Source organism: Elgaria multicarinata, chromosome 1 (assembly GCF_023053635.1).
Source record: "Elgaria multicarinata webbii isolate HBS135686 ecotype San Diego chromosome 1, rElgMul1.1.pri, whole genome shotgun sequence".
NCBI classification, from domain to species: domain Eukaryota; kingdom Metazoa; phylum Chordata; class Lepidosauria; order Squamata; family Anguidae; genus Elgaria; species Elgaria multicarinata.
The window spans coordinates 10,397,930-10,415,364 of record NC_086171.1 but is presented as its reverse complement, the minus strand read 5'-3'; the positions used below and the strand labels follow the sequence as shown (position 1 = coordinate 10,415,364).

The 17,435-nt window shown below is 39.8% G+C and overlaps 1 protein-coding gene across 2 annotated transcripts in view; it reads left to right on the top strand.

The window, feature by feature from the left end:
* Positions 1-17,435, top strand: part of SLC25A13 (solute carrier family 25 member 13) — a 133,338-nt gene that overhangs the window by 45,653 nt on the left and 70,250 nt on the right. For both annotated transcript variants that reach the window (XM_063123225.1, XM_063123233.1), the window contains one exon: positions 7,345-7,460. In XM_063123225.1, the coding sequence (XP_062979295.1) occupies positions 7,345-7,460 (116 nt within the window). The remainder of the gene's footprint in view (positions 1-7,344; positions 7,461-17,435) is intronic.

The window sequence follows — 17,435 nt, the reverse complement described above, 5'->3', positions numbered from 1 at the left end:
TCCAATAAAATATGCAATTTCTGCCAATCATAGCTTAGGTTCCAGTAAGTAATACAAAATACTATATGGCGTTTATTTTTAGAAAGTGTAAACAATTCAAAATAATGCTTTCAAATGCCAGCTTTTTCCATTATTATTGATTTATCTCTAATCTACCTTTTTCAGAACAGGTTGTTTATGTAAGATTAAATAATAGGCATAGCTTACCCTGTGCCCCATTATGCTATTATGGTTAAATTGCTGATTTTAGTAAACCATTGTGGCTTTTGTATTATACAATGATGAGGATAATGATTAGTATTGCTAAACATGCAGAAGAATGGATGCCTGTGTGGGGAGGGGGGGGATTTTCAGACACATGTGCCTTAGGTATTTTGTTACAAGTTAATAGTAATTAGGTTATTAAGACTGCATTCCTATGTCCCACTATCTGGAAGTAAGCCCCATTGAACTCAATGGGACTTACATTTGAGTAGACATGTGTAGGATGGTGCTGTAAAAGTACATTTCCTCCTGCAGAATTCCATTAGTTTGGTGTGGTTGGGGCAGATCTTGTGATGAACATTGTGCTCTTGTGGATGATGGAGTTCTGAGTAATTGAGCACAGATGTACCCACCTGCCTTCTAGCTGCTTGATATTTCACCCCACTATTTCTCAGGTTCACACATAACAAAAGTAGCACTGGGAGATTTCATTATATCTCCTAATATGGTATGATATACTGCTATTTTAGAATTTTACGTTCTTGCAGATCATAACTTTATAAGTTATGAAGTTGGGCTTAAGGGGTTTAAGAATCCATTCCTACTCTTCTTCATAGACTCTGCTAAGAATAATATCTACTGTAAACATTGCAACCCATTTGAAACTGATTTGACTCTCATGGTTTTTCGGAAAGAAGCTGAGCAATTGAAGTCTTGTGACAGTGCTGACAAGGTATTGGTGATCCCTAAACCCTGTGGAAGAACTACACAGAGTTGGAAACTAGATGAGCTTACCTGGTTTTAAAACTGATTTAACTGTGCAGTGTAGCCATGTCTGCCATCTCATCTCACGGGGACCTCCTAATAACGAATCTGGCAATTCTTCAGTTAAAACCTAGGTAGCCAAAGGACCTATGTCAAAAAGAAGACTATGCCAAATTCAGCAGACTGGGTACCCACAAGCCCCGTGACAGGTGTTCTTTTTAGCCAGCCTAAGCCTAGCAAAAACTAAGCATGCATAACTAAAAAAACGTACAAACTTATTGCTCCCCTGTTTATCCTTCCCTCTCCTTCCTCTGTTATTTCCCTTGTGGAGAATTTTAAATTGTAAACTCCTCAGGGCAGGGATCTGTCCTTTTTTACTCTGTAAATGCCATGCACACGGAGCTATATAAATCTATCTACAATAATAGTCTGCCTGTTAGCACCAAAGCACCAAGACCATGAAACCTTGATGCCTTAAACCTGGCATGCATACTGAGGTATCCCTAGAGGTGTGCACTCTGGCATTATTTGATATTTAAAGTGCATTAATAAATTGCATTAATTTAAATGTCTGCATGTGTTTGAACTAGGTAGCAGATATCCCTAACCACTCCATAGCTTTCCAGTCAATACACTTTTAAAGCCAAGGTGGGGGGAGATGTTTGAGGGAAAGAGTTATAGGGCTGCCCTCTCTTTCATGCTGTGGGGCAGCTCCCACTTAGGGGAATGGAATGGGATCTATAGGGATGAACTATGGCCATGCCTAGGAGTGCCAGCTGGTGTGGCTTCACTCAGTCAGGGCAGGCACAATGTGTCCAATCTGACAGCAATATAACTTTGCTTGAAGTGTTCATACTGTTTCATACTGAGGGCTATTTCATCCCATGTGGAGCCAGGTTTGTTCTATAGTACAATAACAACAATGAGAGGCACTCGAATCTGTTAAAACTGGGATTATCAACAGTGGGCATGTCTACACCGGGGGTTTTCCCCTGGGGTTGTCCCTGGATTGTCTCTGTGTGGGATCCCGGGGGCGGGCAGGGATGACCCCTCCATTTTCATGGGATAACTGGTTGCTCAGTTATCCCGATTTTCCCCGTGGTTCCTGGACCATCCCGAGGACCATGGAGGGTGTGCCCCGCGATCCTGGGGCCTGAATCAGGCATGGAGCTGTATCGGGTGGCTCCGTGTCCACGGGGGGCCAGAATTTCGCCATTCCCGGAATGGCAGGGGTGGGTGGGCATGGGTTTTGGTTTTTTTTACTTTTTTTGCTGCGCACGCAGCTCCTCTTCTGTGGAGGGAAAGATGGCGGCTGCAATGTCCCTCCTTGCTTCCAGGATGTTGCGTGGCCATCTAGACGCTGGGGAAGGATCGCGGAAGCAGATAAGTCCGCGATCCTCCCCCCTCCCTCTACACCCTTATGTGTAGACATACCCAATATGTGGGCATTGAAACCCATAGGGAGAAGCAGCATTATCGAAGTACAAATGCCCTTGCTGGATTTGGCACTTCCAGGCTTCTTTGTATTTTTCTAAATCACTGAACAAGAAGCAGAAAGCTCCTTTGCCAAGGAGCATAGTCGCAATCCAGCCATATTTTGCACTTTCTCCTACCTTAGGGAGGATGTGGCATTAAGGCTTGTGAGCCTTAACTCCCAATTTCCCTGCTTTTTGTGCTTGGTTGAAAGCTCTAGAGCCTTAACATTGTTTTGTAAACCGTAGGGTTGTTTTTTTTTGTTTAATATTAATATGCTTGACTTTGAAAACAATGGCACTTGACTAAATTTGGCTAGCTAGTGCCCCTTGACATCAGTGAAGGCTTTTGTTTGTTTGTTTCCTGGAGGGGGACCGTTTTTTGCAGGGTGTGGTGATCCTGATCTGGATTGGGGAACATTCACTTACTCTACAATAAAAAAAGAAAAGCATTATCTTCAGCTATGCACTACTCAATTATCACTATGTGTAGAAAGTAGTACCTCCAGCCCTCCAAAACCAGCCTTCAAACCAAAAAGATTGGGTCAGTATTACATTCGCTCACTGCATCCTTTTCTGGCTGAGGAAAGCTAATACAATGGTCTATAGATGGTTTTCTGAGATGGAAATATGCTCTCTGTTCTGTTTCGGACACCTGGCTGTGGGATGCTTTTAAAACTTTCCTCTCCTGATGGAGGAGATGGCAGCAATAGCAAACGAGAGGGTGGGGCAAAAATTACCGCTTGAACCCGTGTTGAGTTAGCTGGTAAGCTTGTCTGTTCTGTTGATAAACTCGTCTTACAGCGCAGCTGAAGAACGTGCAAGGATTCCCCTTTGTTGATTACCTGTAGCTTTTCCTTCTATTTAATTTGTCTGTGTGACTTCATTCTCTTGTGTGTGTTTTTAAACAAAATAAAACAAAAATAAATAAATAGGAATAGCACTGAAGTAGAAAACCTCTGATTTACAGGGGATCTCTTTTGCTTGATTTATAATTCATCAATCTCTTCCTAGCTTTGCATCATTAAAATGCAGGGTTATTAGGATTTTCTCATTCGGGCTTTTAAGTTAGGCAAGCCCTTGCTTATGTCGGCAAAATTATTCTTAAGTAGTATATTGAGGTTCATGTTAATATGTGCTGTTTAACGAAACCTAATGATATTCAATGAAGGGTTGTGCTAAGCCAGAGAGAAAACTTGTTACCTAGGCAACTGCCCTTGTGCAGTACAGAGCTTGGAACATATGGCTATGTAGCACGCATTATTTCAGCATCTTTAACCATTAGGAACCACATGTGTAATTGACTGTGAAAAATTACTGCTCAGTTACTGTATTGTGTGGTCATAATAGAAGTAAATGAGTACGTCATTGTTGTTGGAGTAGATCTGTTGGGAATCACTTGCAGGCCAGGCTATTTAAGGAGCAAAAATACAATAAGAAGAAAATAGCTGGTTTAATTAACATGTAAAAATTGGGTTAATTTGAATTCAGCTGGCACAGCAGATATTCCTCTTTCTTGTGGAATAGCCTGGTTTGAGCCTTACATTTGTACACTTTCTATCTCTCCTCATAAAAACGGCTAATTGCTTTTTTTTTTAAATGACATCTACTGTTATAGCTATCTGACTTTTTAAAGCATTTGTACTATTTGACTGAGAAGAGTAGCCATGTTGCGTTTGTCTTAGCAAAAAGAACAGACAGTTATGTGGTGCCCTTTAAAATGTTAACAAATGCTATTGTGACATTTTATGGTAAAGTCCACTTCGTCTGATAATTTCATCCATCCAGTGAAGCAGGATCTAGCGGACAAAAGCTCATGGCCCATTAAGTTTTCTAGTCTTATTATTTGAATGTCCCAAAGAGAAGCACCACAAATAAATACATATTTCAATGACTCTGGAACCCTTACTCTTAATAACCAACCTATATCCAAACCAGCTTATTTATTTATTTATTTATTACATTTTATACCGCCCAATAGCCGAAGCTCTCTGGGCGGTTCACAAAAATTAAAACCACAGTAAAACACCCAACAGGTTAAAACACAATTACGAAATACAGTATAAAAAGCGCAACCAGGATAAAACCACACAGCAAAGTTGATATAAGATTAAAATACAGAGTTAAAACAGTAAAATTTAAATTTAAGTTAAAATTAAGTGTTAAAATACTGAGTAAATAAAAAGGTCTTCAGCTGGCTACGAAAGGAGTACAGTGTAGGCGCCAGGCGGACCTCTCTGGGGAGCTCGTTCCACAACCGGGGTGCGACAGCGGAGAAAGCCCTCCTCCTAGTAGCCACCTGCCTCACTTCCTTTGGCAGGGGCTCACGGAGAAGGGCCCCTGTAGATGATCTTAAGGTCTGGGTAGGTACATATGGGAGGCGTTCCTTCAGATAACCTGGCCCCAAACCGTTTAGGGCTTTAAATGTCAATACCAGCACTTTGAATTGGGCCCGGACCTGGACTGGCAGCCAATGAAGTTGTAAAAGGACTGGCGTAATGTGATCTCGCCGGCCAGTCCCTGTTAATAACCTTGCTGCCCTTGTTTAACAAGCTTAAACATGTTATCTTTGGTTTGATCCCACTAATTTCATTGGGTCCACTCTAAGTAGGATTAATATTGGATACAACCCTAAGAAAACACATATTAGCAGATGAAGCTCTCAAGTACATGCCAACAACTTAAGCAAGTCTTACATTTAAAAGAAACACACATCCACTGGCATCTTATTTTTACTATTTGATGATGAAGTGAATAATCATCCTATTTCTTAATACAGTTTTGGACCACTTCAGGTAAAATGCACTGCCATCTGGCAAAGGTTAACTTTTCGTCCTTCTGGTCACAAATACAACCCTGTTGCTGCATCACAAGAACTGCTGCTCAACTCCGTCCATGATCAACTAATTTACACAGCTAAGAAGTTAATCTGATAACCACTGATGGATCACATTTTAGCTGGTAAAATGTGGTTCCACAAAGAAACCATATTTATGTTTGTGTTTTGTATCCCGTAACAGTTGGACTGGGAGAATTTGCATTTGAACTACTTAGTTTTATAAATTTCCCAAACCTGCAACTTAAATTCTTGACAAAATGTTGCTGTTTCAGCCATAATTAAATATTAGTCGTGTTTTAGAAGCTTGAAAGAAAGTTAAAATCAAGACCCAGTCTTTCATGCTTCCAGATCTCCTTTTTAAAAATCTGCCAAGTATCATTTGCAGAAGGCTGAGCTTTCTAAATGGTGAAAGGTTTTTCTACCCTAAGAATGCACCTCGCAAACTGGTTCTCTGTGTGTTTTGAGTGTTAGACTTGAAAACTTTAAAGCAATGCAAATTGTTGCTTAATAATATTGCTTTCTAGTCATTGAGGGTTTACATTTTTTTTTTGCTATTAAGTAAATGCAAAAAGAACTTGTGGTAAGAGCTACATGATTCTCATACAGTTTCCCCCTCTTCTGTGAAAGTATATCTATTACATTGTGTGAATCAGTGTGTTTGGTGGAGGGAGATTTGGCTTCACACAATGGTTGTTGATCAAATTGTTCTACCTCAGTCTAACCTATATATGAGGATAAAATAAGGCTATAATAGTCTTAATACAAAGGTTCTTGGGTACCAGAGTACATGATGCTACTCACAAAAGCATCTCTAGCTACCCCACTCGCCATTATATGTTTGGTGTTTTACTAGTGATAGCACTGATTACACCAGCAGTGCATGTATGATATATGAATATTATAGCCGGTGTGCAAAGTACTTGTTCTACTTGCCTGGGGTGAGTAGGTTGGCCTTCTGTTTCTTGCGCAACATTCCCCTTTTCCACATGACAAGCTTCTGGTTTGATTTTTTAAAAAAAATATATATATGGTGAGCTTCAAATCCAGTTTGATGCTGGTTTCAGACTGGTTTCAACTTGGAAAAGGTAAAGAAGAAAATCCCACTACATGCTGGCAAGTCCTTGGGCTAAAGTAGCTCTTTGGATCCTGACTTAGGTGTGCACTCCAGATGCTGAAAGTGGATCCTCATCTGGAATGAAGAGTTGCCTTGGTGGGTTAAGCCAGCTGGCCCACTAGCTAGAACTACATTGGGTTGGATCCAGACTAAGTTGGTCATGTTTTACTAACTCAGTCTGAATCCAACCCATTTTGCTCAATTTTCTTTGTTTAAAAACACAAGGATTTAATGCTGACATTTTTCTATTTCATTTATTCTAGAGCATTTCTAACTGGCTGTTCTGTTTACTAAGGTACAACAATACTCAATGCCACTAGCAAAAGTAGGAATCAAATACAGAGGAAAGCCAACAATAAAATAGATGTGTTCAACCTGACAGAGAACAGTCATCTAGGGAAAGGCATCCTCTATTTGAAGGATTTTTCAGTCCTAGTCCGATTCAAAGCTAAGAAGGGAGAGGAAGGACCTTGAAATTGCCCATCAGTACTTAGCATCTAGACAGCAGACTGAGCAGGCACGCAGATCACCTGGTCATAATCTCCTCCGCTATGGCGATATGTACTGTATTTCTCTTCAAATGATAATAATGATTTCCCAATGCATAACTATACATATAAACAAGTATACACAATTTTGTAGGGGAGCGCTGTACTCTTCTTTGCGTTCCAAAATGTGAAGATCTCCCCAGATCTCCTGAGAGCATGGAGTAAGAGACCAAGAGACTCACCCAGGGGAAGGGGGTGGGATTCTGAGTCTGAATACTGCAAAGCCCCTCTCTCCCTGTCCTGTTGTGTGATCTGTTGTTTATTAATAGTCCACACTGAATTAAATTGTGTGGGGTCTTTTCATTAAGACTTGAACGACCGATATATGTGTCTGATATATAGACCAAGCATGTGTCTTAAATTTTGTGAACAAATGGCTATATATATTTTTTTCTTCTGTAGGTTGATATCATTTCAAGAATTTGTAGCATTTGAATCTGTCCTCTGTGCTCCAGATGCATTGTTCATGGTGGCATTTCAGCTTTTTGACAAAACTGGCAAAGGAGAAGTTACTTTTGGTAAGACCTGTTTTTGCTTCCTTCTCTTCCCATTGTCCTCTGATATGATCTATTAAGATAAAGGCAGTTCTTGCTATAGCGAAGTTATTTTTTTAAAAAACCCCAATCACTGCAGTCATGATACTTGTCTATTAAAATTATATTTCTTTATGGATATTCCCTTGCTGTTCAAGTTCCTAATTGTTAACAGAGATTTTTAAATTTATTTAAACTAGTGTTATTTTAGGCAAAGATTTTAATATCTTTATTGTGTTTAACAGACCATTGGTATAAATTCATTAATTTTGATTTCAGGGTTTGCAAACAGAATTAATGTTCAAATATGGATAGTGCCAATTTGAACATAAGGTTTTTACCATGGTTCTGTTGGGAAGATGACATACAATATTTTGAAATCGTCTCTACACACTTGTGAATATTCCCCTCTTAATGTGAAAACATTGGGAACACCATCCCACCAAAATTAAGCCTTTGGAATGGAGGAGAAATTTGTTTAGTTATCATTTTAATATGAACCAACTTAATTTGCACTTCCTAAATTAAAATGTAAACCAGAATGCAATTATCCTATTGTTTTTGCACTTCTTTGAATTTTGTGATGTGATTCTCTGATTTTAAAAGTGTAAAAATATATTAGGAAAATTGTGTACAAAAATGTGTACCTTAGGAGTAATTGCTTAAACAGAAATGGTATACATCAGGAAAAATTGCTTGCCAAAAAATCCATTCATTAGGTGAAATTGTGAACAGCATTTCATGCTGACCTTTTACCAAAACATTTGCAAAGTGATGCAGAAATAGGATGAAACAAACTTGTGCTTCAAAAAAAGTTGTAGAATGCAAAATGAACATATTTATTCATCCCTAATTGGTACACCCATTAATTTAAGTTGGAGAGTTAAATACATGCTTAGCATTCTCCATTGAACCAACAGCCCCTAAAAGTGCTTAATTTGACTGGATGCATCCAAACACGTTATGGGCTTTATAAAAAAGTTGAAATGTTACAACTGTAGTTTCATATGACATTCCAAACTGTCACTCTTTGATCCAAGTAAGTGTGCACACATGCCAGATTTAACAGCAGATTTAAAATATCATTTTGATTGTAATCCGATGTTGTTGATGACCTCTTGACCGTAATGTATACAGAAGTTATCCAAGGCTTTAAAATTTTAAGCATTTTAAAATCTTGCTGAATGCTCTGTTCTGTTTTACTGGTTTGTTTTTATCATGTGCTTTTATTGTTTTGATATTTTAATTACGTCAACTGCCCTTTAACCAATTGTAATGAAGGGCGGTATTTAAATATTTTAAATAAATGAGTTAGGAATGCAATATACTGTCACTATTTTAAAAAATAATATAAAGGGAAAACTTTAATGAAATTCAACCTCCTTTCAGAACTTCTTCACAGCTGGTAATTTGTGCATTGTTCTTCCAGACAGAATAGAAACATGCTACGAGGCAGGTGGCAATTTAGTCCTACAGATGTCAGACGCTTGTCTAAATGGGTTTCTAAGAATAAGCTATCCCAATGCCCCTGTCTTGTATTCACAGAAGTGGTGTTGTAAAACACCTTTATCTCCCAAATGTATATTTTCTGTAAAGAAATTTCTAAACCCAGAGGGAAAGCAAAATAAAATTTATTTGAACTTTGTTTTCCATGTAAAACGTTTATTAGTGGAACTGTAGGACATAGAGCTTTCCAAACCTTCCTGCAAATGTTTCCTATATACACTTCCCTGGGAGCAAGTCTCCTTGAACTCAGTGGGTCTTACTTCTCAGTAGCCATGTAGACAATTGCACTGTTGTTCCTGAAGAACATTTCACGTGAGAGTGATGCTCCCTGACACCTGTAGTGTTAACATATATGTAATATCTCAATATCTATATTCTGCATATTCAGAAATGCTTCCCGAGATTTCCTGGTCAGTGGTAGAGCACATAGTTTGCATGCAGAAGGTTCTAAATTCAATCCCTTGCGTCTCCACACAGGACGAAACCCTGAACAGCTAATAGTCAGATAGACAATACTGCAGGTTCCTATGTTCATACTGGATGTTGTTTTATGAGGTTTTTACAATTGCATCATGCCACTGAAACTCAGCCACAAAGAAACTGGCTGCACTTCTATGAAGCTCTGCTGTTTGCCTTAAATATTTTTGAATGTTGGATTGTGCTATTCAGCTGGCCATCTGAAATAGGACCAGCCAAATCCCTCTCTCTTATTCCCCACCAAACTCTAGTAATTCTGCAGTATGTTTAGAATGCACTTTTAATTTTAGTCCTAATTTTTAACAAACCTGAATGTTAAGCATTTATTATTTTGACATGCCAAAGCTATTGTTCATGAACAAGTCAGAGACACGGACAATCAGGGAGTTTCTCCTCCCCTTCCTCCTCCCATGCAAAATTGCCCAATATATATGTAGTGTGTAAAATATAGGAGGCTTAGTTGTTGTTTCTCTTAGACAGTATGAAATGAGAGATGGTAGCGAGCTTTGGCTTGCAACTGATGGAGTCTGCCTTGCCCTTTTGTACCACATTTTCAATTGAGCGGCTGCTCTTTGCCAGGAGTTAAAGATCTCAGCAGGAAGGTGGAAGGAAGTTTAGTTGGCTTTTAAATTTGAGACAGAGAATAAAACATTGCTTCTTACTCCTGAGTGTTGACAGGCACATAAAAGCTGATAATGTAAGTCCAGGGGTTTAAGAGGCTTAACAGTTTTGCCTTTTTTTGTATTACTGTATTTTAATGCCTCATTAAAGAGGCAGAGTTCTTTGATATCCTTTATTAGATGTTTTAATAAAGAAAAGTTTAGATGCTTGGGTCTAAATGTCAACATTTTAAAAATTAACAGTCCTTTTAATAACCTTTATCTTTAATTCTGTGTGAGGGATTGCAAAGCAAATTTAACAACTCCTGGCCTTGCATACGTCAGAAGTAATTGCTTAGAGCATGCATTGTCTTTTTGTGGATGCTGTGGTACTGGTGCAAGGCAGACAGAGTTCTCATTTTACAAATGGAGTAAATGAAAGTCTGAGGGGTTCACCTTAATTTTAAAAGCTAGTTATGTTATGGCAGACTTCCCTTAACTGGTGCCCTCCAGATGTATTGGACTACAACTCCCAGAACCCCCCAGCCAGCAATGTCACAGGTTGTAGTGTGAGCCTTGTTGGCATATTTGGATATTTGTGGATGTAGGCCGAGAGAGTTGGGACCGAGAATGGGACGGCTAGAAATGTCTGCAAAAGGAAAATGCCAGTTAAATGAGGAATAGTATTACAGTTGCCATTCTCCTTACTGTAAGATGAGAGCTGCTTGACATGAGATGAAATTTCCTACATGGAGGTTATAACTCATATGAAATACACTGACTTCTGCTTGTAATTCACAGTCTGTGACTACACATGTGCTTTTTCACTGCGAGTACATGCAACAACTTTGACACATGTGCATTTATCATTCAGAATTTTGTCTGGTGTGAAGCAACCCACAATTGTTACTGTAGTCATGCTTGGCAATTCGGATGCGATGGTGATGCTGTTCTGGGGTAGTGATAGAAGAGGGAGAATACATTGGGCACAAATGCAAATAGCACTATCAGAACTCCATTGCACAACTGGTTACCCATTATGCTTGTGCAACTGGTTGTGCAAGCAGACAACTGGTTGCACACAGTGTGTTGCACAGTGCTTTGCACAATGGGTGCAAGGAGTTGTGCAACCAGTTGCACAAGCTGAATGTACAAGACGTTGCACAAGAGTTATGCAAAACTGCTTGCTTGACCACACTTGTGCAATCACACTTGTACAAACATAGCTTTGGTCGGATTCTTTTCTCACGCATAATTGAGAACCTAGTTTCCGCTAGTGCAACGTCATTTGAGCTAAGGGAATGACATAGTTGGATACTGCCCATTATCTCTAATTCCCCACCTGGTCAGCCTCAACAACAAGAAATAATATAACCACTTTTGGATTCTTAAATTGCAGCATCTGGTCATTCATTCATTGGGGCAGGTGGGAGGAGCTGTTTTTTTGTTTTGTTTTTACATTTTGTAAATTTCTGTGATTATATTTATTTATTTATTTATTGCATTTATATACCGCCCCATAGCTGAAACTCTCTGGGCGGTTTACAAAAGTTAAAAACAGTAAACATTAAAAACAAATATACAAAGTTTAAAAACATAAGCATAAAAACAACAGTATCCTTATAAAAACAGCTATTCTGAGGTCTGTTGAAAACAAACAAACTCAGCATATGTTGTTAAATGTTAAATGCAGCATTTTAGAAACAGACGTCCAAAAATATTTTTAAATTAAAGACATTAACTCCCCCACCCCTCCGCAGAGAAGGGGGAGCAGAAGCAGTGCGTGTGATCTCCAGGTCCATTCTCATTTCTTCCCAGGCAGGATACTGGAATCCTGTTTGTGTGATAGAAGTCCACTGGGAATTCTATCACACAAACAGATTCTAGCACCGGGCCAGTGGTCTTCACAGAATTGTATTGTACCAACCAGTTTGTTTTTGCACATACTGCAAAATCAGTTGGTGACAAATTCATTTCATGAAAATACTTAGGAGCAAACTGCAAATTTTGTTTAACTAAAGGGGGCATTATCTGAGGCCATGAAACTGAAAATAATTTCCTGTATGTCTGATAACCTCAGAATGCACCTGTTACCCCCAAGATTAAATCTTGGAGACCAGAAGATAGTCAAAACCTCTTTGGCCTGGTAGACTGGGTGTTTTTTTTACTTGAGGTGGAGATGATGCTTTTGAGTTTACAGTGATTGCTACTATACTTTCTACTGCCCAATTAGAAAATGCAGGGACATGCAACTTTGAAGTGTTTAAGGCATTGATGTTGCTCAGGGCAATTTTCTGCACCTCCCTAGGCAGGCCTTTCTCAATAACAATAACCGGGCTTAGTACGTTAGGTATTTGATTTTCTGTACAGTATTTGGTTTTCCTCTACAGCTTTGTTACAACATTCAGAATCATCAAAGTGCAAGCTAGCTGAAGTAGATTTACCGCTTGTGAGCATTGAGAGTTTAACAACGGAATACAAATTCACACCAGCAAGAAATTGTCTTCTCTGTTGTAGGCTATCTTGTCAAAGATCAGGAGAACAGTGCAGAAGCTCTTCCAGTTCAATGGGTCAAAAATCCGCTCTTTATGAAAGGCTAAATGTGGATTTACACGAATGACTATAATGGCTCCAATTTTGAAAGATAGAGGTAACAGAGAGCACTTCCAGTTAGCGGTCTGATTTCAGAATGCAGCTTGTTCAAATGGCTAAAATATTGTGTTTTCTGCTTTCTTCGTGCTACTTAAAAAGAGAGAGAGAGAGAGAGAGAGAGAAGGAAAAAATAGGTATGGAGAAGGTGGGATAGAGCCAATTTGAGAGTAAATTCAAACTGTATAAGGTCACTGTCTGGTTAACTCAGAGCTGAAATATAACCATCCTTCATAAGACGACAGTATAGAAGAAAAGGCCCATTTACTAAGCTGCAATTTTGGAAGGAATTTGACCTGACTCTACTGAAAAACACACACACACCACTGCTGTGGTAGCAACTTGGTTGAAGTCTTTAACCTCAGATTTGTTCAGCCACAAATAAACATGTGTTACCTTGGAAATAGAAGATAAATGCCCTTAGAACCATGTTTGTTAAACTCCAGACTCTTTAATATGTCCCATGGTATGTATGCTCACTTGCTCCAGAGTAGGCTCATTGAAATCAATGAACTATTTATTGCTTAAATATTTATCTGAGATTTTGTGTGCATGGACAAATAAACAGGGGTAGGAATACCATGAAATGGTCACTTCAGACTGCGGAATATAGCGTGAAATGGTCACTTCAGGCTGTGGAAACATTTTCCTGACCCAAGCTTGTATCCCTGTGTGCCATTAGGAAAAAAATAACAGGGAAAGATGTCACTTTGACTTTTTGTTTATCAAATGCAAAAATGTCTCAGGGCAGCGATCCCCAACCTTTTTGGATTGATGGGCACAGTTAGAATCTTGAATGTGTTGTGGGTATTCTCAAAGGTAGCTGCCATGGTGGATGAGTGTGGGTTGCTTATTCATAAAATGGCTGCCATGGTGGGCATGGCCAGTCACAAAACACTCATTTCCTAGAACGCAAACTATTGAGACTAAAAGAAAAGTAACTTGCCCCAAATCCTAATTACAAGGTAGAAGTGGGGCTCAGAGCCAATATTTTGAACCCAATTAAAGATGACACTGGAGGGCAGCACTTTGCTTTGTGGCATGCCAGCCTCCCAGTTTAAAAGAAAATGTTTTTAAAAACGTAAATAAATAAATAAATAAAGCGTGAGGAGCAGTGAGCACTAAGAGAGATGTCCATGGTTATATTGGTTCCCACCACTTTGGAAACCCTAAGGCCATTGCTTGCCATAGAATAAAATAATTCTGCTTTACTTTTAAAACCAGTCCTGCTTAATGGAAGGTATGCATTCTGGTTGTGGCTCCCATCCTGACTACTTGCAGCTAATGCTTGACTTACAGAGGATGCCACCTAGCTACTGGTTTTAGAAGGGTACAGAGGGCATAAATTAGTTACATTGGGAGGAGCCATGGGGTGGGGTTTTGGATTTCAATATTTATTTTATTATTTATTTAAGGATTTTTATGCCGCCATTCAGCCAAAAAAGGCTCTCACGGCAGCTTACAAAAGTATTTCTTGACAGTCCCTGCCCACAGGCTTACAATCTAAAAGACATGACACAAAAAGAAAGGGGATTGGGAGGGAGGAGGAGGATGGGCTTTTCTCTCAGAATTTGAACACTAAATGTTCAAATCTAAATGTTCTATTGTTTGAACAAATTTCCACAAAGCGCATCAGAGCTAAGAGTAGAAATGTGAGAATTCTTGCATAACTGCATAAAATTAGTCCTCCGCTCTCTAGATTCTAAAGCATGTGGTAGAGTTGGAAGTAACTGTTCCATCTGATTGCAGCCAACTAACAAACCGTGTTGCATGGCTGCATTGAGACTCCTACAGTATGTGAACTGCTGAGATAGAGAAAGCCTATTGTAGAGCTGGAAACGTGCATCTCCAGTATCCAAGGCAGAAAGCCTGTGTGCATCAGTTGCTGGGGAACATGGGTGGGAGGGTGCTGTTGCACCATGTCCTGCCTTGTTGGTCCCTGGTCGACAGCTGGTTGGCCACTGTGGGAACAGAGTGCTGGACTAGATGGACCCTTGGTCTGATCCAGCAGGGCTCTTCCTATGTTCTTAAATTGCAAAAAGGGCAAACAAAATGATCAGCAGGATAAGGTTACAGTCATTGAGATTTTTTTTTACTTTAGACTAAGGGAGGGTGTGGTGGAGGTTTATAAAAGGATGCATGATGTAGAGAAAATAATCTCGGCAAAATGTTAGAAATTGTGGTCATTGATTCAGGTTAAAGATTTAAAATTTCCAAATATTTCAACCAATGGGGAAAAAACTGGTTTTTCTTAACCTTTTATTCCCTTGGGAAAATGAAAATGTTGAGAAAAATGTTTGATTTTTTAAAAACATCAAACTTAAACATCGTACTGTAACAAAAATGCATAATTTATAACAGCATATAATAGTGTACTATTTGGCTTGTTTATGTAATTCACAGAACATGTTTATATAATTTACAGAGCAGTTATTTAAATATTTTTGGTCACCTTTTGGGGGTAAACGGCAGCTTATATAAAGAGGAAATTTGATGACGCCTCTTGAACATCTCTCCTTACACTCTAGCAATTTCCCAACTATTGACCAATAGCATGGGTCCCTGTTTGGGGAGCAAACCCAACTCCAGGCATTTTGGAAGATACTGTGGCTGTTCACACAACATGCTAACCCACACTCAGTGGTTGAATGTGGGTGATTGTTGAACCATGGGTTGTTTGTTGAACTGCGTGGTTAGTGTATTGTCTGAACCCAGGAGATTTTCTGCAGGGTGGCTTGTTCACCATGCAGTATAGCCTATTTTTCTTGAACAAGCCACCTTGAGAACCTATGGGTGGTTGTTGGGTTGTTCAGGGTGGTTAATAGGCCACCATGTGGAATATATCCTGGCTTCAGACAACATGCTAACTCACAGGGTATTATTATTATTATTATTATTATTATTATTATTATTATTATTATTATATTTATATCCTGCCTTTTTTCCTCCAAGGAACCCAAGGTGGCGTACATAATCCTCCTCTCCATTTTATCCTCTCAGCCCAACCTAGAGGTAGGTTGGGCTGAGAGTCTGTGACTGGCCCAAAGTCACCCGTTGGGTTTCCATGGCTGTATGGGGACTAGAACCCGGATCTCCCGACTCCCAGTCCTACACTCTAGCCACTACACCACACTGGGTCTCACCACACAGTTCAACAACAACCCACATCCAATCACTGATTATGGGTTAGCCTGTGGTGGGAGCAGCCCCACTATTTTAGTCTGGCTTCTGGACTGTTTGGGTGCTGAAGCTGCTTTGGTCACCCTGCCACTTCTCAGTAGCTTTTGCGCATTCACCTTTTTGCTCACAGGCTGGGCGCTACTTTCCTTAAACCAAGGGCACCCGCGAAGTTCTGCTGTTGTGTTGTCAGCAGTTGCTGCTATCCTGAGCCACCACAGAAAAACTTAATGCCACCATTCCAAATTGGGACAGTGCAACTGGGAGTCTGTGCCTTGGACAGTGGTGTTTTGCTAAAAGCCCTGTGAATCTCCAAATCCATGCAACGAACCCTGGGCCACAGAAGTATGTGGCATGTTCCACCACCACCCCCACAATGCCTCCCAAAGCACATAACGTCTTTGAGAAAATTGATTCTCTTGTACTCATTTTCCTAAAGCCTTGAATATAGGATTAAAAGCTGCAACTCTAATTCCACATTACTTTCCTCTCCTTCAGACCCTTAAATATGATTAATATAAAAGGGCCTTGTCAAAAGCTTTGAAAAGGCAACCTTGGTACTGGTGCGTATGGGACTGCCTCCACTTACACCATTATGCAATTTAACTTCTTATGAAATCTCCAATTTGCCTTGTGCTCTTTGCTTAGCAGAAGATAGCCGTGCCTCCTCCCCCCCCCCCCCCCCGGTAAGTTGTTAACTGTATTGGCAGCGTAGAAGCTTACTCTTCCCTGTCAAGTTAGAAGTTTTTCATTTTTTAAAGATTTAACAAAAAAAAAACAAAAAAGATATTTTTAAAAAATTCTGACATGACTGGTTGGCTGAATAGGAGAGAAGAATCAGCTAGTTTCGTGACCTAATTGAGACTTTTTCTGTGAAATTATATTGAAACAATCTGAATTTCAACTCAAGGTGGTAATGAAATGTTGAATTCTGGAGAGATATACATATAGCCCAAAGACCAAGGGCCACTGAAGTCTGTACTGACTCTCCTAGGAAAAACTCCAGAACAGGAATGAGACCAGCTTGGCTCCAACCACCAGCCAGTTGCAAGAAAGAACACTTGGTTTAGATCCAGATTTAGTTATAGATCTGCTGATCTCAATGGGACTTAAGTAGTCATGACTAAGGCCCATTGATTTCAGTGAGTCTGCTCTAAGCATGACTAAGTCTGGATCCTACACCTTGTCTCCTACTGCTAGTTGCCCTAAAACTATATATGTGAGGGGAAGGTCAACCTGGTCTCTACCCCTAGTCAAAATCCTTTTGTGGGGGGTGGGGGTGGGTGTTTTAATCATGTGATTGTTTGGAAATATCTGTAGAGGGGAGCTTGCTCTTCCTGTGTACAGTTTAGAACCCTGATCTTGCGGGGTTCTAAATTACACAGGGCGCTCAAACTGAGCAGGGCCCCAGCTACAGACATCGGTCCTCCAACTGTCAGAGGGCAACAGGAACAGCAGTGGAGGATGCAGAGCTGGCTAAACCCCAATCTTTCTTGGGCAATTCTAATCATGTGGTGGCTTACAACACTCGAATAGGGCTTCGATAGAGTGG